This window comes from Rhea americana, unplaced genomic scaffold, assembly GCF_003343005.1.
Source record: "Rhea americana isolate MKP2758 unplaced genomic scaffold, rheAme1 scaffold_0, whole genome shotgun sequence".
Classification (NCBI taxonomy): Eukaryota; Metazoa; Chordata; class Aves; order Rheiformes; family Rheidae; genus Rhea; species Rhea americana.
In genome coordinates this window covers 16,645,998-16,671,541 of record NW_028185037.1, presented here as the reverse complement: position 1 = coordinate 16,671,541, position 25,544 = coordinate 16,645,998, and the positions used below count along the sequence as shown (strand labels likewise).

The 25,544-nt window shown below is 42.5% G+C and overlaps 1 protein-coding gene and 1 long non-coding RNA gene across 2 annotated transcripts in view; both read left to right on the top strand.

Moving 5' to 3' along the window:
- Nucleotides 1–2: 2 nt before the first annotated feature.
- The window catches only part of KCNQ3 (potassium voltage-gated channel subfamily Q member 3), a gene marked incomplete at its 5' end in the record, with an annotated part of 197,009 nt that continues 171,467 nt past the window's right edge, over nt 3–25,544 (top strand). The window contains one exon of the mRNA XM_085300492.1: nt 3–187. Coding sequence (XP_085156618.1) covers nt 3–187 — 185 coding nt within the window. The remainder of the gene's footprint in view (nt 188–25,544) is intronic.
- On the top strand, nt 20,969–22,895 carry LOC146602070 (uncharacterized). The gene is made up of 3 exons (XR_014898325.1): nt 20,969–21,036; nt 21,631–21,915; nt 22,513–22,895. It is a non-coding gene; the product is annotated as an uncharacterized LOC146602070 (long non-coding RNA).

Below are 25,544 nucleotides of genomic sequence, written 5' to 3'. Positions count from 1 at the left end.
TGCTGCTGGAGGGCGCCGGCAAGGAGGAGGGCGGCAAGCGGAGCCCGCCGGGGCTCGGGCTGCTGGCCAAGACCCCCCTGAGCAGACCGGTGAAGAGGAACAACGCCAAGTACCGRCGGATCCAAACTTTGATCTACGACGCCCTGGAGCGGCCCCGCGGCTGGGCGCTGCTCTATCACGCCTTCGTGTGAGTACGCGCTTCCCCCGCGCACGCTGCGCGGCCGGGACCCCGCACCCTGCCCGCACCCTCGGGGGGCTCCGGCCGCGGGAGGCTGCGCCCCGACGGCGTTTTGCTTTATCATTCCCGGCGTAAGGCTCGCCGGAGGGGGGGGGGTAAGGGAGGGAGAGGGGAAACGAGGAGAAAAACGCCAAGGATCTTATTATGGGATGTGCTTTTGAGCGTTTTTCTGTCAGCAGGTTGCCCAAAACGAGCAGCTTGCTTTAGGTCTTTTTCTCCGTTTTCGTACATGCACGCACACGGTGCCTTGCACTGTAGTGCCCAAAGCCGCGTTTCGTAGACCCTGGAAGAGGGATGCTCCAGGGACCGAGCTCTGGCCAGTTTTAGGGYGCAAAGTGCTTAAAGGGACACTGCCGGCTCCGGTTGAGCCGGGAGCATTACATGTGGTTAGACAAGCTTTTCTAAACCCCGAGGGAACAGACTCTTGCAATAGTTGAAAATGTCAAATGAAACCCATCGCTATTTGGTCCAATAAGCATCGCTCTGCAGTGCGTGAAACCCAGGCATTGCAGCACTATGAACCAGAAAGTTAAACTACCCACAAGCGAAGGGAGACTGAACGAACTCATCCTGTGGCCCAGAGACGACAAGCCAACTTAATGACCGCTGCTTTGCATTCCCACAAATTCTGATCCTTCAAGTTTTTGTAAGGAGTATAGACAAATAAACGTTTGCGGCATATGCTGGAGTCGGCAGTGTCTTTCGGTTTTGTGAATAAATGTGTTTTTCAGTTTTATGAATGTTTGAAAACCCAGGGGTTTATCAATAATCATGGTGTTATTGCTTTTTTTTTTCTATAATGTRTACTGAGCAAAATTATGATGACAGATTTAAGCAGTGATTTCTGAAGCTGGTTTATTTACCAAAGACAAAGCGCTCTTGGTTGTAGAGGCTGTGAACCTGGAGCTGGACCTTGGGAAGGACTGATCACAGGTGTAGGTTTTTTTAGGCTTGCAAATATATACCTTGAGTTTAGGGCTGTTAATTTTACCTTTACACAAATTTCTCATTGATGTTTGCAGGGTTTTTGCCCTGGGCGAACAGTAAAATGCAGTGTTCACTACTAACGTGCTGWTGTAGACTACTCATTTACTGCTGTTAGCTTCTTTTCAGTCTTTTTTATAAAGCGTGTCTTGGGATAAAGGTTGCTGCCTTCCAGCCGGATTTCTGTGAAAATCTGAACATTAGRTACCACAGGATTTTTTTCAGTTCTTTCGCCCCCTTTTTGCTTTAGGAAAATTTATGAGAGCAGACAGGGAGAGTGTGGGTTTTGGGTGTGCTAGGCTGGGGGAAATTCTTTAATACAGCTTGCAATATGATCTTGCTCAGTATTACATAACACCGCTTCCGCTCGGGAAGAGCCGTGTTTGGACAGAGGTGAACGCCAGTCGCTCCTGCCTTGGTTAGTCTGCTCACGCTGCACACAGAGGCTTTAACGCCGRCCAGCGTGTTACGAGACCTTGGCATCTAGCTCTCCGTTTGTGGGCAGCTGCAGCATCTGAGTCTAAACTCTACCGGGGTTTGTGTCTGGGTATAAGCAATARGGTGGTGGATAGGTGTAGACAGGCTCATACTCAGAGATTCACATTTATTTGTGATGAGCATAAAAATTTCCAAGTTACAACATGCATTTTTGATCGCTTCTTATGTGTTGCCATTAGGGTCAGATTTTTGTGTGATATGGATTGTATAATTGACAAAATTYTATGTTTGTAAAGCTGGATCCTTCTCAGAAGTGGACCTGGTGTTTTCCATGGAAATAATATGTGGCCTTTGATGTGTGACTTTGGTGGATAGTCAGTCCTGCAAACCTCTGAGCCATGAGCTTGACTTGCTGTCATATATGTCAGTAAGCATCCTATTCAGACAATCGGTGCCACATTCAGCATTAACAAGAAAGCACCTTTAGGATTCCTTATCCTTAAAAGAAGTAAAAAATACACAAGTCCTTCCGTTTTTTTTTTTTTTTTTTTTTTTTTTTGGTAAGGTTTTTCTGTGCTTTAAAAGGAAGACACTAGCCCTCTAGTAGTTAGAAACTCAGAGGTGTTTCCGGGCCAGATCCTCCCTGAACTTTGTTGGACTACATGAGGAGATGGGGGAGTGCCGCTGGGCTGGGTCTCCATGTCTGCTGTTATTGTTGAGGAAAACAGGCTTTGCAACACTCCTTACTCCTTTTTTAAGTACAGAATGTTCTTCCATGGAGGACCAGAAAGAGTAACATATGTTCAGTGGAGGAGGGCACAATAACACTTCTGGCCCAGCCGTGTGTCCCCATTCTGGCAGTGTGAGCACAATCTCCTTCCAGCAGCGGTTGGAGTGCTTTGCCTGCACTCTGTCCAACCTGGTGAGATAGTCCATCTCCGCCCAGTCTACCTGCTGGGGCTCAGCAATCCCAGGCAGCAGCTGGCCACGTTACATTTCTGTTCTCTTATGGCTGGTAGATGTGTTCTCAGCGTATCTCATCTCCTTCTGAACTTCGTAGAAGATGCAGACTGCTGCATTACATCCACCCATCCTGGGTGGATTAAACCTTACAAAACAGATCTGGCCAAAGCAGTAGAAGACTGAAGCTGAAATCTTGTTGATAGCTTCCAGGGCTTGTTCCTGTTGCAGGAGAAAGATGACCCACTTGAGGACAGGAGCAATGCAGCTGAGTAGCAGTGCTCTGAGTTGAAATCTGAAGTCTTTTATCTTCGTTTGAAATAACCAGTCTTTCAACTCTTTTCTTTCTGAAAAGGAATCTTTCTCATGTTGGAGGTGCTACTGTGATGCTGCATATTGCTGTCTGTGCTAGAACAGTTTACACTTTCTCTTGGGCTGGTGTGAGGTTCCCAGGCGTTCCATAAAATACACAGATTTGTGATTTTATTTTTAAAGTCCTACTTATCCTAATGAAGCACTACACTTTGTCTCAGTTTTCTGAGTAGCTTTGCAATAAATACCATACAACCAAATTAAAAGCAAGACAGTTACTCTCACATAYGGGAAGCTGACAGAAAAATCAACTTGAGGGTCAGTATGGATGGATGTAATGAATTCCTTAGAGATCCAGTCATGCAAAAGTGTTTCAGGAGTAGCCCATGGAAGGGGGTCTAGTGTTGCTTCTCCCAGGGCTTAGTAAATGGGARGCTGCTGAGAGAAGAGGACTGTAACATTCAGGACATACCAAAGGTGTTGGGGCAGGGAGGGGGGCTTGCCGTGTTACAGAACTCTGCAAAAATTTTGGATGCCAGCTTGCACTGGCAGTGATTTACTTCTAGAAAGAGATATTAGATATTTTTCCTGTGATTCTTCCTCCTTCCTTGTTGTGCACATTTGAGCTTGTCCAAGCTTATATTTATATCAGAGAGGATGGGGACTAGGTCCCAAAGAAGCTGACTCAWTTTTTTCACCTCTGAAAATATCTCGTCTCTTGGAAGCACTGCTAAACAAAAGATTTCTGTAACACCTGTAAAGTTTCGCTGCACTAGGATATCRGGGTTCATGGACTTCATTGAAATATAGCAATAGCTTAATAGRATAGTTGGTCAGATAAAAGTGATTATCCCATGAAAAATTTCAGCTATGAAATGTTGAACTCCTCTTGAACATTTTCTGTTGAAAATACTAAGCTATTTTTCTCCTCTTTCTAGTTTGGAGATATCTTCTGGGGTTTATAGGGCAGGCTATGGTCTATCCTTGCTATCCTTGCTGTTCTCTGAGCTTGTCTCCCTGTAGCTATAACTGCATTTCCCATGATGTATTATATATTCCTTCATATTAAGCCATGCAATATATTATAGGAATCCCCTGCTGTTGYGGCTCGTGGGATGTGTACTTTGTCCGGGGAGACTCACTTGAGCCCCATTCTCCTCCACAAGCTGTCCAAATGCTTTTTTTATACATAGAAATACAACAGAATCTGAAATAAAAGATGATTGAAGGAGAGGTAGCTGGGGGATATTCTTATTTTTATATCACCTCCTGTGACAACTGCAAGCTTCCCTTTCATGGAAAAATAAGAGAGAGGGAAAACATGGGAAACACATGTAACCTCACCCAATTTGCCAAGCAATCATCTTTCAACACCATGTAGTACCTGGAATGCAAGAAGAGGCAGAGTCAGGAGACCTGTCAGATTGTTTGTCCATATTTCTGAGAAGCGCCAGTGAGCACCTCTTGCATGACAGGTCTTGGGTGGGTAGTTTGTGGAGAAGGGTGTTGATGGTATTGGGTGGAGGGCGGAGAGTCTGGGATCTTTCTCTTATTTTCTCTGTGTCCTTCAGGAGTTGCTCTGTAAGACATGCTGAGTTGCGAGGCTGAGACTAGAGTCAGCTATCTGGTGTGAGATGGGAACTGGCCCAGAGTAAGAAAAAGGATAATTGTGAGTCCTTTCTCTGCTTCTTATTTGGCCTCTTTATTTGGCCTAAGTGAATCCATGGAGCAGCAGAGTAAGCTCAGTCCATTAGCAAGTGTCCTTTGCTCATGTATTTGACAATTCTTGGTCTGTTTTAATTATTTATGCTAATTCATCATAATGCACTGATAAATATTCTGCAGTATACTTTGTAAAAATAATGAAGTCTTAGTCATTGGAGACCTCATCACACACCTCTGCTACTGCATCTCCACCGAGACCTGCGGCGTCAGCCCTGGGTTTGTGTGCGGTTTGGTGAACTCTGCATGAGTCTCGGCGGCCGAGATTAGGCAGCTCTGCACGCTTTGGTTACCGGCTGCGGAGAGCTGCCGTGTTGCTCATACAAATGAGAAGAGGAAGCCGAACCTGTGCAAGTCGCTGTCTATCTGTGCAACCCGAGTGGCTTAGGATCCCAAGTCTCAGCTTCAGTGTCGCGTCAGCAGATCCACAGGAGCTTTTAGATGTCTAACTCTGACTTAGGAACCCAAACTGTCTTTGAAATTACAGATCTGGTCTTTAGGAGAGGAAAAGTCCATCGTCAGCTCATTGATACCCACAGCCTTGTAGCTCATCGCTAGGGCTTTGGTGTCGGTCGCGAGACCCGCTCTGGAAGCGGGTGCACGCTGGGTTGGTTAGCCTGTGCCGAGCTCGGTGTTGCCATGGCTACGCTGCTAACTTATCTAGTTTCGGTGCTGCTAAAGCTTGCTCAAGGGAAGGCTCACAAGAGCTGCAGTCACACTTCTGCTGGTGGTACAGACATATTCCTGCATGCCCCTAAAAATCCTGGGGTCGYAGGTCCCCTGAGTACCCTTCCAAAAATCCAGTCCCTCCATTACTGACCTGTTCACACAACATGCAGTCACTGGGCAGCCTTATTTGGACGAGTGGTGAGAGCAACCATGGCCAGCGACGCGCAAGGGAGGGTGCGATATGGGTGAAGCACCTGCGGGCACTGCAACACCAGCGATGGCAAACCCCGAGCAGCTCGTCTTCCAAGGCCATCAGCTCTACCCAGGAATAAGACCTGCAGAAGCAAGTCAGAGCTCCTTGAATAATTTCTATAAAAATGGACTATCTCCTTTTGACCACAGGTGATATTGCAAAGATCCTCCAACAGCCCGTAAATTATGTGTCTTCTGAGAAACTTGGTAGTGAAGAGCAACATAATCTCTCTCAGCATTGCTCTGCCAGTCCTGGAGAGACATACAAAGCCCTGCAGACATGTGGGGCAGGAGCTTTTTGCAGCCGTGGCTACACTAATTGCCATCATTGCAACACAGCAATTGGGTAGGGATTTAGTTGGAGGTAACACTGGTAAGGACTTGATTCGTAAAAAGCTTCTCGGTCTCTTCCTGTGCCCCTCCTTACTCTCCACAAGCAATCATGGGATYCTGATAGGGCACAACAAGGTCTTGGCACCTCCAGTTTGACTGCGTGGCAGAGAGGTCCCRTAAGTTTTATTCCTTGATTTAATCTGAGATGGATGTTAGAGAGATGTTTCAAAAATGAGCAGGGAGACTCTTTCCACAYCCATTTTGCTGGTTTTGGTGCAGAGTAGATAGACATTCAAAACAAATATAATGGAAAATTGGGGCAGGTTTATCTCAGTTGGTTAGAGCATGGTGCTGCTAATGCCAAGGTTGTGGGTTCAATCCCTGTATGGGCTACGCTGAGGGTTGGACTAGATGATCTCCAGAGGTCCCTTCCAACCTTACCATTCTATGATTTCTATGAAAAAATAGTCACTAAAGACTATGCATTATGAGCAATTTTTAATTTTTATTAAGATCTGGATAAAAAACTCACATAAATATAATACTTTTTTATATGCCACTGTGTGCTTGAGCATGTGTGAGTGAATATGCAAGTGCCCAAGCAATCCATAGAATCACAGAATCCATAAGGTTGGAAGGGACCTCTGGAGATCATCTAGTCCAACCTCCTCTTCAAAGGATCACGCCAAAGGCAACACACCTAGAATCCTAGAATCTGTCTATTCTTTCTTTGAGGCTTCCTCTCTTCAAACATTACTTGAATCCTATTTATTCATGGCTTAGCCAAGGTACAAACCTGTGTATGTGTGCAGAGCWCAAGTCTTCCARGTTACAACCAGAAACCCATGCCTGGTCAAAATAAAGCTCTCTCTTTTCAAACAAATCAGTCTTGATTGCCTCATATAAGGTTATGTAGCTTCATGTACTTGCACAGTAAAAAGTCCTTTTCAGGATTATGGTGCATATACAAGGCCAGGTAATATCATGCAGATCTGAGGACTGAATATGRACTTAAGTAATTTGGTTCTAATTTAACATCTGTGAAAAACTTTCCAAACACTATCAGTTAAGTGAGTGYTAAGCTCTTTTATATCCTACTTTGAAACATAGTAGATCAGTGACCTTAGATATAGTCAGGYGCATGGGTGGTTGGATACTACAGTTATCAACCTTGAATGATATAAATAACTAATAATAATTATTCTTTTATTTAATAATGCTATATTCCCTTCTTGTGCAGGGAACTTTACAGAAAGAATGGAGCCATGGAGACATTGCTTTTGGTAGATACTGTATTAAAAGCGGTAACTTAAAWATTAATAGTTTTATAAGGAATAAGGTCCACAAGAGTTGTTAAGTATATGCTGTATATAGGCATTTTGCCTATGATAACTGAGAAACTTAGCATTTTCCGTGGAGGGAGGGACGTGCCCAGGGATATTTAGGTTCATAGTAACCTACTTTGGAAATAAGGCACTTTGGGAGAACTTTCAGGCTGGAGTTCTGTAAATCGCCTTAAGTGAGCAAATAACTTTAGTGTATGTTTAACTTGAAGCAAGTGAAAGGTTCCACTGAAGTCAGGAGGAACCTACACAGTCATTCGAAGTGAAGGAGTGTGACAGAGATTTGATGGGAGACATCTTCTTCCTCTGCACAACAAACCTACTGTTCTACTTAAGCCTAGTGAGATCTTCCTAAGGTACAGTCRTCCCCAGGATCCTTGACAGGCCTTCATCCCTCTCTCATACCTAATGGTCACCTCCATCACAGCCACCAGGTTAACGCGTAGCCCTCCTTGATGTTGCTCCKTCTGGCTGATTTGTAGATGGATTCTGGAAACCACAGCTAAGTGGAGCTGCATATTTCCAGTGCTGCCAAATCTCAGTTCTGAGGGATGGTGAGATCCTACATCTCAAAAGCATCCTGTCTTTTGAGGACATATGTGCTCTCATTCCCTTCTCCTACACACATCAGTCTTGCCAAAATCATTCTTATTTTCCTTCTTCTAGGTTGCCAGTATGTGATAGTGGAGTATTACGGGTCCATTATATTGCAGCTACAGAGGAGGAATCTTAATTCTGCCTGTGTTGGCTGTCATCTCTTGCTGTCCCTTCAGGTTTCTGAATTTGTCTCATTTTCTGGATACCTGAACTTCTTYTGTCATCCTTGTTTTCTGAATTGTTGCCGAGAGCTGTATAGATGTGTTTTGCCTTCCCTTGCACAGCTGTATTAGTTTGTCATTGTCATGTTGACTCTCCAGTGTTATTTTCTAATCTCAGGTGTTTTTCATATTTTCTCTGTTCTACCCTCRCTGGTGTTTTGATCACCTTCCAGATTAGCATCTGTTAATTTCGTTAACATTCAATTTAATCCTTTTTATAGATCATTAAAGAAGTATTTAATAAAACCAGAACGAAGAAAATCCGTTCAGCATTTCACTAAATGTCAGCTTTCTCCCCTTCCTGGTTAATACGATATCATTTGCCTTYCTTTATAGTTCTGAAGCCAATTTTTAATTTCATGTAGTTTCTTCCATTGTCCTGAATTAACACTAGAACTAAGATTTCATGAGACACTGCATCTATGTTCAAGTAGCAAGTATTTCTTCATTACTTTTTGTTCATTTCTGATYGTTGAGCTACATTTATCTGTTTAATTCAGTGATATGTATTTAACTGATATCTTCCCATCTCAGATTTGTCATGCTTTTGCCATTTTGAGCATGTAACTTGCACARCAAAATAAATCAGTGTTCCTAATGCCATCCACTGCCAAAACAGCTAAATCTCTGCTGAAAGCTTAAAGGTCCCAATCCTCCCAAGTCCCAGTTCTTGCATGTTTTATAGGAGCCATTACATTTGGCTGTATCTAACTTAAGGTGAAGGACAGAGATGTTGATCCTGAAACAGAGGACTCTTTACTGGGCATTTCCCACTGACAGTAAATGGCAAGAGTCTCAAATTCTGTATTTTCAATGGGGATTTAGGAGAAGCAAGTACAGCTGTTGAGAGACTGATAGTAAAATCCCCTAAGTGCATGGTGGGGATCTGCCCCCAGGCTCTCAGCAGCACATCGCTGGTTCTGCTTATCTTGTTCAGCTCATGCGTGTGTGTGTGTGTACCACTCAGAGCCTTTGCTGAGGAGGGATTACACCCTGAGGAGGAATATTAAGAGCATCTGATTGAAATTACAGGGGAATTAATTTAGGAAGGTAATTACAAGAATTGGAATTTGCTATTCTACCTTTGCTCAACACTGCTGCTCTTGTGGGATGTACGAAGAATCTCAGTAAACACAACGGGCCAAGGCGCTCTGATCAGACCTCAGACACCGTCTGCACAGTGGCACAGGCTGCCCTGTAGGACCACAGTTTAGGGCAGACCTAACGTTGATTGACCAGTGCGGGATGATACCCACTGAGTCAGCAGTAACATTTCTGTGTAGGGACTTCGATGGTACTGATCAGGCCTGTTTGTGTTAACATTTGGCTCCCAAAGAGGTGCAGCCTGTTGTTTCCCAGGTATAGGCTATCTGAAGAAATCAGCAGGAGAAGAYGGGAAACAGCTTGGGAAGGGAAAATCAGAAAGCTTGATTTACCTCCTYCTTCTAGACTTTGCTGTATCAATCAGGAAATAGCTATGACAAGTAGCCTTTTCCCATGCTTAGAGTTTGATGGTCAGTAGCTATGTCCAGGCTAATTAGTAATACAATGCCATGGGATGTCCCCAAGCACTACCACACAGTGGTCAATAACAGCAGTGCCAGCATGACCCATGGCACGGCTGTAGTCTGAGAGAGACAGAAATGTAATGTCTGGGCACAGATCACATGCTGCCACAGGCAATGACCATTCCTAGTGGGAGTCTGCATTTGAGCTCCCAGTGCTGGAGGTAAGTGAGGTCCGTRGTATGGACATAGGCTGGTGGGGCAAGTTGGCCTCATACATAGAGAACAGTACTGAACATATTTCCTTTACTAGAATAGGTAACTATTATTTGCGAGATCTTACAACTTTGAGAATATTTCCCTATGCAGCCTATGCAGAAAGCCACTTTGCTTTGGGATAATACTCTTAGATAAAGACTTAGGAGCTTTACTCTATGATGTTAACTCACATGCCGTTACAAATATGTTTCACTGGTGAAATCTTACTCCACTAAAATAATTTGGGTTTCACCCTATGTGTATATCCTATAACTTGATTTATTTTCTGTATCATTTCCGCTTTCAGTTCATGGAACTTTGTCAGATTTTTCCCTTTTCYGTTTCAGCACTCCTTGTGCTAATAAAACTCACATGGAAGTTCAAATACTTCATCTTATCATCTTGGCAAATTAACACAAACCAATAATTTGCAGCATCTTACCAAGTCTAAGAGTAAGAGCCCTTCCGATTAAGATATGTAACACTGATCATAACCTAACTTTTTATGATTTTTGGAAAACACAGAAAAGGATCTTTCTTCAGACCTTATCTTACTCGTTTCTGTAGATGTTGCWCTATTATCTTGTTGGTCTTGGGTGCATTGACATTGTAGAGAAATGGAGTTTGGCAATTGTGTGCCAGACATGACAGTGCCTGTTCTCAGCATACGATATTATCACATAGTACATTCTCAAATAGTCTACTTTATTCAGTGCTAAATTACTTAAGACAACTGGATTTTCCTCTTTTCCTCAGAGTTTGAGTGGTTGTCTCTCAACATTTGCATTGGGATTCATCTATCTAGTGCCTTATCTGAGGTAGCTGTCTAGACTCCTTTTGTAACCACTGAAGAGAAACAGGAATTAGAAATTTCTAGCATGCAATTCATCTCATCCGAAAGGAGGTTCTAAAATAGGCTAGGTTAATTGCTTCTTACAGTGCCTGAAGCTTTCCACTGAATATGAAGGAGATCTCAGGTGGATAACTTGAATTTAGATGTCTACACCGCAAATACCTGAGGGATGGGACACTTTTACCTCATCTCAGAGCCACATTAGGTTAACTAAATTTAGATGCTACATGTATCTGTGCGTGTGTGTGTGTGCAGMAGGTATTTAAATGCTGTTCAAAGTCAGTAGAGAGCTAATCAATACAATCAATAGATTTTATAGTGCAATTCATGCAAGCAGATGTAGGGGCCTATTTTAGTCTCATCATCCTTCTCGTGCTGCTGATTTCAGTAGCTGYAAGAGCTTTCCCTAGTTAGAAATCTTGAGTTTGCCTTTAAACCTTCCCTCTATTTTCTGTCTTGCAATGGGGGCCTGTCTCCCTGAGTCCTCCCATAAAAACACTCTCCATGCTACTTGGAGTTAACTWATATTCATCCTTAAAGTTGATCTTGAGGTCATGCTCTAACCCCAGCTTGCCTACCTTTTGCACTGCACTCCAAATCAAAGGCCTGAGAYTGACTGTTTGCCCTGCACCTTCTTGCAGGCATTCTGTGATCACCTGGACACAAGTGTCCAGAGATGGGACAGTTTTCTGGCAGCAGTCCTGCTTCTTCCTATTCCTGACTTTCTGCCTGGCATTGCACTTTGTGGCTCCGCTACTCAAAATTAGTCAYTGAAGTCAGTGAACAAACAACACTGATTTCTGGATGGGGTTTTTTTAGGGACAAAAACCCAACTCTGTGAGTGGCTTAGGCGTTAGCTTCATAATGTCTAATGCGTAAGTGGAGAAGAGTGGTTCATAAGGCCTTGGAAGAATGAGGTGAATTGTGAGGGTTGTTCACGGGCTTACACTGACTTTTATATGCTGTGCGTTTCTCTTTAAAACTAGAGACTCCTGTAGTGTATGGAAGCACTGCTCAGGACTTTAGAGGGCATAGTCATGTGTATCACCTGAATCAGCAAACTAGCAAGAGTTCAACTTAATACTGAAATCAGAGAGAGCTATTCAATATTTGAATGCATGAAAATGTCCCTGACATAAGGAAGTCTTTTTATTTTATTTATACTATTTATTCTATTATTCTATTTATTTATTTTATTTATATTCCTTTAACATCTACTAGTTTCTGTTTTGGCCCTTGTTTTTGTAGAAATGCTGAGCTAGCAACTGCTTTGAGTCATGTCAGTACAAATGTAGCATAAATCTCTTAAAGCTAGAAGAACAGTTGGATTTGGCTGTTGTAATGCGTTTTTTTCTGGGCTCTCCAGAAAAAGCTTTTCACATTTTATTGATAYTCTATTAGTACCAGAGGCGAAGATCAAGGTCCTGCACCTCCAGTGAGGCACCATCTCTGCCACAAAAAAACTACACTCTGTGTAAGACAGGACAGCTCAAGGAATGGGAGAAACAGAAGGCTTGAAATTCGCCAGGCCAGATAGTGAGGACCARCTCATAGTGGAGTTGCCGGAGATTCAGTTCTACTCACTCTATGGTRTTTGTGGCTTGTTTTCTGCAGTTTTGCCTCAGGGGTTGGCTTATATAGGCGTGGCATTTTTCCTTTCCTTCCCACTCCTCAAAGTTGAGGAAGGTTTTTTTTTCCCTCCCTTATAACTGTTGTTTGTTAATAAATATACTGCAGGTAAGCTGGGGAGTAGTAAGGTAAGTGGCCTCCATCCACACAAGAGAACTTGAGCAAGCAAAGCACCAGCTTTCTAACCAACAAGGGAGCTGACAACCGTGACAACCATAAAGCCATTTTGTTCAGAAGAGACCTTTGGAGAGCCCAAGTGCAATCCCATAATCAGCACAGGGCTAACTTCAAAGTCAGGTTGCTTTGCTCAGGGCTGTGTCCAGTCAAGTTCTGAGCATCTCCAAGGTTTGAACAGCTTTGTATTGTGAAGAGTGATAGATTTTTTTGCTCTTTACAGAATATTCTGTTTTATGCTGGCCTTATAATGGGCGGACTTCCAGGCCCAGAGTCATAGAGTTTTCTTTCCTCTCCTCACCATTCATTCCTGAAAATACATGGACAGAAATGAGCTGTGACATCTGGATGGAGATGCTGGGCATGTCAGTCCACTTTGGAGGTAATAGTACTCTTATTAACCACAGGTAAAGTTAATTGTAGCTAGGTTAACTAGCATCAACATTAAGCTGTTTGTATTTGGAGCACTGACACTGCACAAACCCTAGGGATAATCTTTAGAGTTCATTGAAAATAGGAAACCTTTCCATAAAATATCTCTCAAAGACTTCTTGACCCTCTTCCTTTGGTACTTTATGTCACTACAACAGTAGAGTTCGATCATAACTGTCTGACTTAAATTCTGGATGGTCTAAATGCTGCTAACAGGTGGATGGTGCTGGCATTTTCACTTACATGTGCATCTTCTATCTGGATATAGCTGTATTTACCTTTTGGCCATTTTTATACTTATTAGACTTAAGCTTTGAGCTCATTTTGGATAGCAAGCACTTGGTTTGGCAACTTACTTGCATAAAACATGAAGGGGACCTATGTCAGCTTTAAGCTGGTACCTCTAATTCCCTAAGAATATGGACTAAAGCGAGAATTACTTTGTCCATACATGGCAAGTTAGTGTAAATGCAGGAATTATCTCTGAATCACCTTCATCATCATTACCGTTTTGTTTTGGAAGGCACAGCTCGCTGACGCAGAATTCAGTATGCAGTGGGTACGGTGCTCCCACTGGACTAGTCTGTGACTTTTGTCTCAGTCCTAAGCAAGAGTCACTACACAACAGCATCACTGTAGGAGTAGCTCACAGAACTGTTGTGAATCAGACCCACGCATCTCTGAGTCACTCTGCTGATCACTCTTTGCTCTAGGGGCAATGGTGGTGTTAGGGGAAGTGATTTATTGGTGACCTGTGTAGGTAAGAGATTTCTTACAGTGACTCAGCTATTCTCCCTAGAAAGAGAGAACTTGAAATGTTGGTGGAGTCCATCTCTCTTCCCAGGAAGAGTAGAAACTGAACTAATATCTAGTCTTTGAGTATGCCCACATCACTGGTCTTGGTAGGAGGAGAAAGGAGTTTAGAAGCACAATTTAGAGACTAATCTAAGATCTGCATGCTGCTTCACACACATCCTGTTCTACACCTGTAGCTATTGCTCCTGGAGTCCAGATGATAATGCAGGGTCCTGATTTGCTGCTGCATTTGCAGCCAATAGTGGTAGTCAAGAAAAATAAAGTATGGGAACTCCTGATATAATCAATATATAGCAACTTTCTCTAGCAAATGAGCATATAACTAGGACTGAGTGCTTTATCTTACTGCTTGAATCACCATATTCCACAGAAAATAGGCTGAAAACACATCTACTCTCCAGAGACCAGTGTAGAACACCTCAAAAGCAACATGGAACAGGAGTCCAGAAAACAGCTCTTTTGTAATAGAGTGATATCTAACAGTTTTAATGAAGTGGTAATGCTAAAGAAAACATTATTAGAGTGAGGTGAAGAAAAGAGATTTTAGGCAGATGGAAATATGTCAGTGCTCATCTTCATTGGCAGTGCTTGTGTTCACTTACTTTACCATGAGTTTATTTCCAGGCAACTTGAAGTGGATAATGTGCTTATAAGCATTAATTTGAGTGTTCCATAAACATTTGTTCCAGGGTATGAAGGTGCTTGGTATATGTTGTAGTAGAGGGCTTTTTAATTGCATATACAGTGATACTGCAATGGTTGGAAGATAACACAAGATAAATTTAATCTAGAGAAGGTCCATGTTTTAATAGCAGAGCAGGTAGTTGTTGCAAGAATTTACTCAAGTAATGATTGATTTTCTCTTACTATTTTTAAAACAAGCTTGGAGAACTTTCTGAAAGACAGCCATTGGCTGTACTCAGGTGCAAAATATGCATTTAAATCAAGAATTCTGTGTCCTTTGCTGGTGATTAAACAGGACTTTGAGTTATAGCTAGGAGTTGCTTTTTTGATTTAGCAACAGATAACTGTAAGTATGATGAAGTGACTCAGGAATAAGAAGTCAACTTGTCTCTCAACAGGATAACAGTAATAGTAATTAGGCTGGGAAGCATAAGACTAAATGTGGATATCTTCTGTGTAAGCATCTACGTGTGGCCAAGTCATTACAATCCCTCTATTCRTCAGCATAGACGGTGGTCTTTGTTCAAGTCACCCTAAAATAAATGCTGACATTGATAAATCACAAGTTGAACTCTCTTGACTCTAATGGGAAGTTAAATATCTGGCTTAGATACAGACACCTTAAAGACAGTAAAATTTAGATCAGATGAATCTTTTCTTAATCACATTATCTTGTCCAGAGAACTTTGTAAAGTTATTAGTGCTACAAGACCTTCAACAATGAGGTAAGAAGTCAAAAGAGAGACATTATTTTGGCATCAAGATGACTGCCAAATGCTCAATGCTGTAATCTTAAGTCTATGAGAAGTTTCCTTCTCAGAGCAGGTAAATACATGAACCAAGATTACTAGACTTCTGCAGTGTTGGATTCTGATTCCATCCTGTACCTAAATCTTCTTGTGTCTTTTAGGTTCACCTTATGTTACTCTAGGACTCTGCTGATGTCTCCCAGGCTCCATGTACTTTCAGAAATCAAAGCTTCTGTAGAATCAAAGCTTTTCAGGACTGGAGTTAGAATTACTTCTGGTCCCACTGTACAATATAGTCTCTGCTGATAGCCAAATAATAATTGCCAAAATGTTTTTTATCTGAAGATGGTCGGAAGTCAATGTTATCTTCTCCAGAGCATAAATATCTAGCTGTAATTCTGAGTTATTTAAAAAGTGATTACAATATGGTCATTCTCTCAGAGCTGTCAGTTCTGTTGAAGAGTGGGATGCAATGCAAAAGATAATTTTTGGGTGTCCGTGCAGTGTCTTTGCCACTGATCCTGCATGTAGAACAGATGGACCTGGTTTCTGCCTCATTCAGAGGGAAAAAAGAATAGTTTTCAGCCCACTTAGTGAAGAAAAAAAATGCAGTTAAAAACAGTGCTTTATTAGAGTGACACGAGAGCATCAGTGGTGCAGGGAAGAAGCTGTCAGCTGAGAAATCAGTTCCAATAATGATAATAACACAGCAGCCAAGCTGGGGAAGGAGGTAAGGAAAAGAACAAGGAAGAGAGGTGAAGAAAAAAGCAAGGAAGAAAGGTCTGGTAACAGAACTGCAAGAGGGAAAAAGAAGACAAAAGAGGAGTAACAGGACTGGGAGAAGTGAAATGGAAGGGGAAGGGGAATAAAATTACCCTGGTAAGAGTTGCTGAACACATTAGGAGCTCCTTAATGAAAATGCTGCTTGCACTACGTCGAGAAAGCAACTCCACTGCTCTAAGGGTTGCTTTGGGGCCTGTTTCAGGCAAATTGCTAATCTCCTTTTAATCCTGAGGCATCTTCAGTTTAAAACCTGCTGTAGCTGGTTTTGATCTCCAAATGGGAGAGCTCGTCTGTGCTCTGGGTGGACTAAGATAGATCCAAGACTCGGTCAGCAGTGGAGCGTTTTGGCTAGGTCACTACCTGGACAAATAGCAAATTAGTAAATAGTTTTGTTWGTTGCGTGTGCTGTTCCTGCTGTGTGGCCAGTGGGAGAACTGTGATTTCTGTGATTTCTGTGGCCTRTCCAGTTTGTTCCTTTGTGTCAGGTTGATGGTCTTCACTTGGCCTGGTAGCATGGAGCTACAAGTTGCACACTAGCCCCCAAAGAGCAGGAGAGGACAGTTAAATGTCTCTTGTCATTTTAATGCAGAGCACAACCCTCAAAGAAGACATTCACAGGCAAGGAGCAAGCCAGTGATACTTTAAGACCAGAAAAATCTGATTCAAAACTTCGTAATGTGCCAGTTAAGCCTCTAAGAGAGAAAATGAAAGAATACAGCTTCAGCTGACCTGTAGGTCAACCTCGCTACATCGGGACCACATTGCTGTCTGTCACCAACAAGTCTGATCTACAGCATAGCAGGAGTCTATTTTCAAAGCACCATGCAGGGGTTTAGCTCCTTAAGGTAAAACATTTGGCTTTGTGGTGATTCTGGGTTGATCCTGTCCAGGCTGAAAGGGGCACTGATCCTTCCTTTCTCTCCCACAGGCTCATAGTTGAGCTACAAAATCTGAAAAAGTTCTAAAATAAAAAGAGGGAGACTAAAGAAATGACATGTTCAAGGGTTGTTAAATGTAACTTCGGGGGGGAAAAGGAGGAATATTCTTGCACAATAAAAAAGGAAGCCAATGAGACACAAGTGAGATAACACTTTCGGTTTAGTGCTCCCAGGAGCAGTGCTCCTGTTACCTCAAATAACAGCCACGCAAGACTATCTACAAAGAGAAGGCAAGGTTAGAGGTTCAACCTCTTGGCCCAGAAGTAAACCAATGATAGCATTGCATTTAGACCTCACTGTGCAGTAGTATGATGGTTTAGAAAAGGTTAGCAGGAAACTGGTAGTTCCTCTCCTTTCTCCCTAGCAYTTTTTCCCCTCTGCTGGGCAGGGACACTGAAGCCTTAGGCTTTGGAAACGTGTCTCTGGAGAGGCAACACCTGCGATGATTCCTGCACATTTGTACGGGGAAAATAGTCACGTCTGCAGCCCCATGCTGAATCAGGTCAGAAAAYGTCTGCTTTAAACACTACTGGTTTGAATGATTACATTTGAGGGGGGGTTTTCTACCACATGAGTTGTGACTTTTCAACCCAGTCAYGTGTTCAGGTTCTTCAGCTTTTGTCTGCAACAATGAAGCGAAGATTCGTTTTTGATCTTTCCTTTTTTTAATGAAGGATGTGACTGCTCTAACTTATTCTGACTCCACAAACTGGGGGATTAGAGGAAACAACAATAAGCCTAAGAGCTTGAACCACTGGAAAAGGAACGTAAGTGGGATGATGACTTTAGTTAGAGTATGACAGCTGTCTGTTCTGATTGCCTGATATCGCTTCTCTTGAGTGTTTTTTGCTTCTCTGACACATTCCCCTGAAGTGAAGGGGTATCAAGGTGCAAGATCTTTTGCAATTCTCTGTTTCTAGTTTATATATCATCTACAAGAAGTTCCCTGTAGTATTTTCTTTTTCTCTAGATTAAACAGAGGAAAGTCATGGCCATGTTCTGATTCAGCAAATCTAGGAGGAAATCAGGCTTTTAAGTGGATATTAATCGTCATGTCATGGTACCTTTTTTAATCCCCTGAATCATTTTAAGTGATGATAAGAAAATTATTAACAGTGTGCGGTCATTTAATAAGCTGAAATGAATGGTGGGTGAATGTGATGGCAAAGGTTATGTTTGACATACCTATGAATGGTTATTTGAAAAGACATAGGACCACATAGACACTGCAACTCATATTCCTATTTGGATGAAGTGAATGCCTTTTTATTAACCCAGATATTATTATTTATAATGTATTTATTCACTCTGCAGAAGTACCTTCAGGGACAAGGAGAGATGAGCGCTCTCCTTTGGGTTATGAAGAGCCAGCATGAGACATCTTTGCATCTCCCAGAGTACTTCAGTCTCCTTTCAGCACTTTTAGGTTCCTTCCCATTGCTTCCATAAATCAAACCTTTTTCCTAGAAGTTGGTGAGACTCAGACATACCAGACCTCCTTAGAGAGATGCTGTCCACACTGTCCAGGCTGTGTCTCTTGCACTATGCACTGCCCATGCATAGCAAAGAGGATCCTTGCCCAAAGGTGCTTCCAAGTTTTATATAACAATACACTGCAAATGACTACGATTACCAGTTGGGGCAGGTATAATTTATCAAGAAAATAGTTATGATTACTCTAATAAGCACTAGTCGCAGTGCTCCAGGGATGTAGCCTGTAGCAGTGTTTTGTATGCATGGCACAGAGGTGAGCCTGTTGCAAGGAAAGACTGGAAGCGTTGTAGCATGCTGAGTTTACTGATTTGTATAGACTGCTCCTCCCTTGCATGGGGGACTGACAAGCCTGGAGTGAAAAAGAGAGCATGAAAAGAGGGGGGCACTAAGTAGGGGAAGCTGGTGCCACTGGTGGGACAGAGACTGTCATTCCAGAGGTTAGAGTGAATTCAATATTAGTAAATGGTGCCCAAGTATAAAAGTCAATTTGGCTTCTATTGTATGATTCAACTCACCAGAAATGAAGGAGCTACTAACTTGTAGATTATTCTTCTTATAGCACTGGAGAAAGTAGCGTAAAAAAAGCCAAATACATCCAGCAATGAATACTATTTTATGGCTGGCTCCTCATGCTGGGTTGTACTGCAGCTGAGTATTTGCATGTAACACAACTTCTTGCCTAGGCTAGTTTGCTTTGTGTTTCTGACCAGTCTGGATGTATCCATCTGTATCCTCAAACCATCCTTTTCCTCCACATCTCACTGCGAGTGAGATGATTTAGGTGATTTAGTCAGATTTGCTTAATGGGATCACTTACCTGRGCTCTCCTGTTTCCTAGTGTCTGCCTGGACCTACTGACACACTTGGGGACTGAAGAATTTGAGAAATACAGCCTATGTGCTTAACCTCTTCCACTAGCTGTGATCCTGGTGGTCCCTGCTCTTCCTGGACTGCTGAACGGCATTGGTCCATCTTTGATGAAAAGGCTGAGGATAGATAGTAGCTTTGAGATTTTTCTTCCTCTTCAGTGCTGCCGTGAGCTGGTGAGCYATGATGGCTTTTCATGGCAGAGAGACGCAGGAATCGAATTGTATGCAGAAGTTTCAGGATGGGTTGTAATCCTTCTGATGGCAATCGCTCATCTCATGTATGTTGCTTACATTATTGAGTTATGCAGATAGGCTGCGACTGCCTTTGTTTCTAGCAACTCTGGAGAGCAAAGCCTGTTTTGCATATTGGACTCCCATACTTAGTGCTCCTGTACGTAGGCAATGTGAGCATGATTTACGCAGGTGCTGGATTAYACCTGCCTCTCTAGCTGTCCAAAGCAGCAATCTGTACCTTCTCAGTCAGGCAGATCTTGTTGCTAGGTGTGCCTTTTAACTTTAATAATATGTGGTTGTATTGCAGTAGTAGCAGGAATCTGGTTTCAATCTGTGATCTCTCTGGGATAAGTGCTGTTCAAACTCAGAATAAACAACTAGTTTCTGCCCCAAAGATCTTACAGTTTCTGTGCAAGAGAGGCAAGATTAACACGTGGCTCCAGAGGAAGAGCGGTGAAACGCAGGAACTGTTGGCAGTACTCCCAGGAGTACGTATATACAAGTCATAGGAAAGGATCATTTGAAGAAAGGCTACTAGAAAAGTCTGTGCGATAGCTGCATAGATGTTTTCATTTTCCAACTTAATCCAGTGCAACGTTTTGGGGATGTGCGCAAATAAAGATCCAACACATCTGAGCAGTAAAGTCGCATTGATTTGGGACAAACTGCTATTCCCAGCAAGAGGCAGGAGAAGGTGCAGGAGGAATCATGGCTCAGAGATAGATTTCTCAAGTAAAACARTCTCCTAATGCTGAGGCTGTGCTCTGGCATCAAAATTGTGCTAAAGCCTACCYTAATGGTAATGCTTCCCTAAGGACATTGTACTGCATTTCACAAAAAATAATGAAGTGCTCCTAATGGGGCACCTCTGCTCCATGTCTGCTGCTCGGTCTTAGCTGAGAAATATGGGGCAATCCTAGGTCTATCTTGGTATGCTCTGAAAGCATACTTTAATAGCACCCAAATTAATGCTTTCTGTAGTAAAATGTGTGTTGTGTCTTGGGAAAAACTRTGAGCCCCAGTACTACTCTCGGTTCAGCTGCATGTAATTTTTCTGGTAGGATCCTTGTCTAGAGTTGTTAAAACCACTGAAGGTGRTCGTTCACAACCTGAATGGAGGGTGAGATGACTTAGCAGCTCTGAAGAGCACATCAAAGGGCTTTTGGCCTTCCATAAACTCTGAAAGTTTCCATAAACTGTTGGAAGTTGTTAGAATCTTCTGGTGAAGATGAAGTAGGACCGAAACCCRCTGAAAACAGAGACCTGCACTGCATAAAAGGCAAAAGCTTGTTTCTGGCAAAGCCATAAGGGACTCTGCCTGTGAGCGTGTTTCCCTCTCTTGTTCGTTGGCTCTGTAATCTGACTGCCACACTGAGAGAGAAGCAGAGGCTGGAAATCAGAATTATCAGTGTGGAGCTAATTTTAGAAATGYTAGTACAGCACACCGCAGCATGCTGGTTCGTTTAAATCACTGGCAAGAAAAATATCAGTTGCAGAGGAGTGAATAAAGAGAGTGTGCTGTGGAGGAAGCAGTTGAACTACAATAAATGTAAGCTGGATGAAACTTCTTGGTGTTATCCGCGTGCAGCTTTATCTTTGAAGTGTGACCATTTTAAGCGTTACTTTGGATTTCACGAATGGCTTTATTGCTGTTGAACAAYGTGGTTGGATAGCCATATCTGTAAGAGACAAAAAAATTTCCGAACTCATTTTGCACTGATTTTTATTTTATTTTTGATATGTTAAAGCAGTCTCATTAAAACATCTATTATCCACCACTAACAAGTGCAATGTAGGTAAAAGTTTTCAGGACGAGAGTACAMTGTTAACGTCTCACCATGAAAAGCATGTGTCAGACGTATTACTAGTTATACTTACTATCAAACTTATAATGTACTTATASGAGCAGTGTTACTGATATAAACAGGATCAGTCATGCAAGCTCACAGACGTGTAAAGTACAGAATCAGCCCCTTAAATTTCTGAAGGAAGAAGTGCTTCCAGGCTGCCATCTCSTGTTATTCACTTCTTTTAATCACTTCTAGCTATTTGTATTACTGCATGCCTCTCGGGCCCCATTCTGCTAAGCACTGCACAAACAGAAAAGGCAGATATGGGACGCGTTATTTGTCATATTTTGTAGCAGGAGACTGAGGCCTTGCGAGCGATACCCCAAACGGATTCAGCGTGAGGACTCGTATCCCMGACCGGAGCTGTTCTGGTCAGACCCATTGCACGTTTGCAGCTGAGGCTCRGATCCGCTTTACACAGCCTGTGAGATGCATCACGACCAAAGCGCTAAGCAATAAAATTCAGGCCAGGTGGACCTCTCCTGCAACCTGGGGTCGCACTTCCCCTGCACTGAGCTCGGGAGCTTTGCTTGCCAGGCCTTCATTTAATGCCCCTGAATAGCTCAACGAACCAKTACGTGAGTGGTGAGCACTTGCTAGCTTGTCCCCCCCTTAGGTGACATAAGCCTCGAATGCAAAGAATATTTTATCCAGATCTTTTAATCTTCTGTTTCAAGTTGCCACTGCTTTTCTAAATATAATATTTTCTAYAGAGAGATTGTTTTCAGAATATGGTATTTTCTTGGGCCTGGTAGGTTTTAGTTTTGGGGGGATCKTTCCTTGTTTGTTTTTAGGCAGCACAAATCCTTTAATATACAAGCACCTAAATCCAATGTAATGTAGAATATTTTTAGAAAGAAAAGTTGATGATCCACATTTTCTAGACCACCTTTAGGAAAGGTAGTAAGTGGAAAATGTGGTTACCAGAGAGAGGGAGAGGAGAGCATGTAATGGAGCACATATCTTTCACTGCTGCAAACTGAGTGATTTCTAGGTAGGTAGAGGCTGGAAACAATTGTCTGTAATTGGTCTGTTGGGATTTTAATAAAACCTTTAAAGCAATTAAAATGCCTTTATTGAAAACAGATTTGGACATCTTTTGCAAGGAGGGACTTAACTGCAACTGCTGTTTTCGATGTTAATTATAGTATTGTGAAAAGCCTCTTTTTCAGCAGGTGATACCGGTGTAGCGTGCTGTGCTGTTAGGAGCGGATCCCGCTGCGGATAGGAGACCTGGAGCAGCCGCTACCAGGTCTGGCAGTGAATCGCTTTCCCCTCTTTGGGGCAGGTGTCTCCTCTGCGGTTCCGTCTTGTCCCTGGAGGGAAAAAGGCACATCTGGAGCAACCTCGAGCAGCAGCTGGTGCTCCTCTGATGGACGTTTAGGGGGGACCTAGCTACCAGTGGAGACACGGGGCCATGCCATGTCAAGGGAGAGAGGGCTATTTATAGCTGAGAAAAACGAAAAGACAGGTCTTGAAAATAAGCAGATTATAAAGATCAGTTGAATATTGCTATTTTCCTCTGTAAGACGACTTTTGTTAAAACAGAAAGGCACAGTCTTTATCAGGCCTGAATCTTAGTGTTTGCTGAAAGCAGAGCAATCCTTCTACAAAAATTTGTTTCATAGCTGTTGCTGCTTGTATCTACTTAGGAGTTAAATTGCAAAAATATTTTCAAATAAATCCCTCTTTTGTATGTGCTTCTAAATAAAAAAATAAAAAATCTCTTTAGTGTCTTTATTTTATCATCATTAGAAAAAAAACACAGGAAATTTGAATACATTTGAATTTTGAATTACAGATGATCTGGCCACCTCTCTAGCTGATACCAACCCCCAGTTTCAGTGCAGATCCCAGGATATTTTTGGTCCTTCTTGCAGTCTTAACCACAAGAGATCTTTTGTGCTAATTATAAGAGCTTTTTATATATATGTTAATCTTTCCTTTTTTTTTTTTTTTTTTTNTGCTTTTGGAAGGTTGGAAGGTTTACATTTCCAAGCAGTCATAGAGAAATATATATATTATATGTAAGCCTTCCAGGATACAAAACTGGAAAGTGAATACTTCCAATTCTCCCAACTACACATTTTTTTTTTTTATCTTTGATGAAAAAGAAATCATAATCTTCTCATTTCTTCCAGGGGCCCAGTTCTGATTTTGTCGGCTAAGGGCTGCTGCTATTGTATCTTTTCAGAGGAACAAAAAAGGCAGGAGTTGTTTGAAACATTACAGGTTTGTAGTCTAAAAAAAACCTGCAGTGGGTGAGATTTTGAGGGCAGGCAAAGAAATAGCTGATGTAGTTAAGTGTAAAAAGCGTCTCCCAAGTATGGTCAGTAGGTACTGYGTGAAACCATATCTCGTTTATTCCGTGATGTTGTAGGAGCGCCTAGTCCTCATGAATGAGGACTGCTTTGGGCGTCCAGTGAAAGGCTGAAATTGGATCCTCGCCCAAAATGCTCAGAAAGCTCGGCTTCATTTGGACATCAGGAGAGACAGGCAGGACTTTATACCTCTCCAACTCCCTTGGCAGGCTAATAACGAGAATATCTGGATGAAGGGGATTTTAATTTTTTCTCTGAAAAGAAGCAGTGAGCGATGTAAGAATCCAGGACAGGAAGGAAATCTTTGCGGTGACTGAGTTCTTTCCTCTTCCATCATAGGCAAGCACATAATATGATCTTTCTCTTAAATGAATAAACTCTTTGTGGAAGCTAATTAGAGCCTGTCCATACTGAGCTGAGAACAGAACTGCAGTGCAGTATAGGACTGGCACTAGTTTTAAACGATTAGCTCGGGTATCAGTAGCGGCTACAGAATGGAGCTCCACRGGGGTTGCAGAGGAGGCTGAGAAGGAGTCAAAGAGGCTGAGAAACTGAGCAAATTAACCTGAACCGAGATCCACGCGGCTGCAGCCCGACAGTTCCCAAAAGCCAATAGTGTACAGAGCACTTGGGCACATCACTGCCAGGTACACAGATCCTGCTAGTTTGCTCCCACTGCTGCTATTTGAAGGCTGTTCAAGGCTTTTGCTATTTTAGTGGCTCAAAACCTTTCAGTTCCCTGTACATATATATATATATATATATACACACACATATATATATAGGCACAGTCTGTGTATGTTCAATTTTGTCTTTGCCAATACTGTTTTTTTAGCTCAAACAGATCTTCTGTTTCTCCTTTTCCTCACTTTCCCAGCATAATTAAAGCAAGTACTCATCTCCTGTCTTAACAGTTTACTGAACAGACAACGTTTGTCGATCTAAGAGAAAAAAAACAAAAAAGTGACCTCACGATTTTTCTTGGACCTTTCCACAATTATTACTGCYTGCTACTATGATATGTGAACCAAAAATCGACTAAGAAAGGTTCTTACTGGCATTGGTACTTTTAAGTCCTCAATCAAGCTCAGGCTCCTGATTTTCCTAGGCATTGCCTAGGCAAACAACCCAAAAATTCTTCTCCCACCTCTCTGGTTTACGATTGTAATAAATGAGAAAAACTACAGAAATATGGAGCATGAGAGACCTATCTAATGAGTGTAATTTGCTGTCTTAAAGGTTGCAGAAAATGATTAGTTGAAATTGAACTTGAGTTCTTTTGTTCCTTTATGATTTATTAGAGGAAAAGTAGTATAGACAGGGAGGGTGCCTAAAAGTATACGGATTCCCTTTTTTCTTAGTTTATACCTTAGAATATTGGAAATGTCAAAGTTGATCTTTCCTTATGCCTCTGAAGGAGGCTCTGGCATACGTTGGAGCCCAGCTGCTGTGAACTCTCAAGGTCTCCGTTCACCTCTCTCACCTTTGAGTGGCTGGAAGCAGAGTCAGCAGTGCTGAGGATGCCCTTGGTGGCTGATGTCTCCCTGACAGCCCTCTCGGGTATCCGGTAAAGCCTACAGGTCTTGGTTCACCTGCTTTTCAAGAGCAGGCTACGATACTCATTAGCTACCAGCCCTGTGAACCAGTGTTAGTGGGAGTTGGCCTGTCTGGTTAGCAGTTCAGCCACTTCCCCTGTGAACTCCTCCAGGCTGTCCGGAGATGCTCCGTGAATAGTTCCAGGGRTGATTTGCTCTTCAATTAGCCAGTCTCTTCTAACCCCTCCTCTTTTGACACTTCTATTCTCAATTTCCACTTCTCCATATTACTGAGAAGAGATTGGTATTTCCTCTAAGTGATAAACTCAGTGGCACAATTCTTTTTTTGTT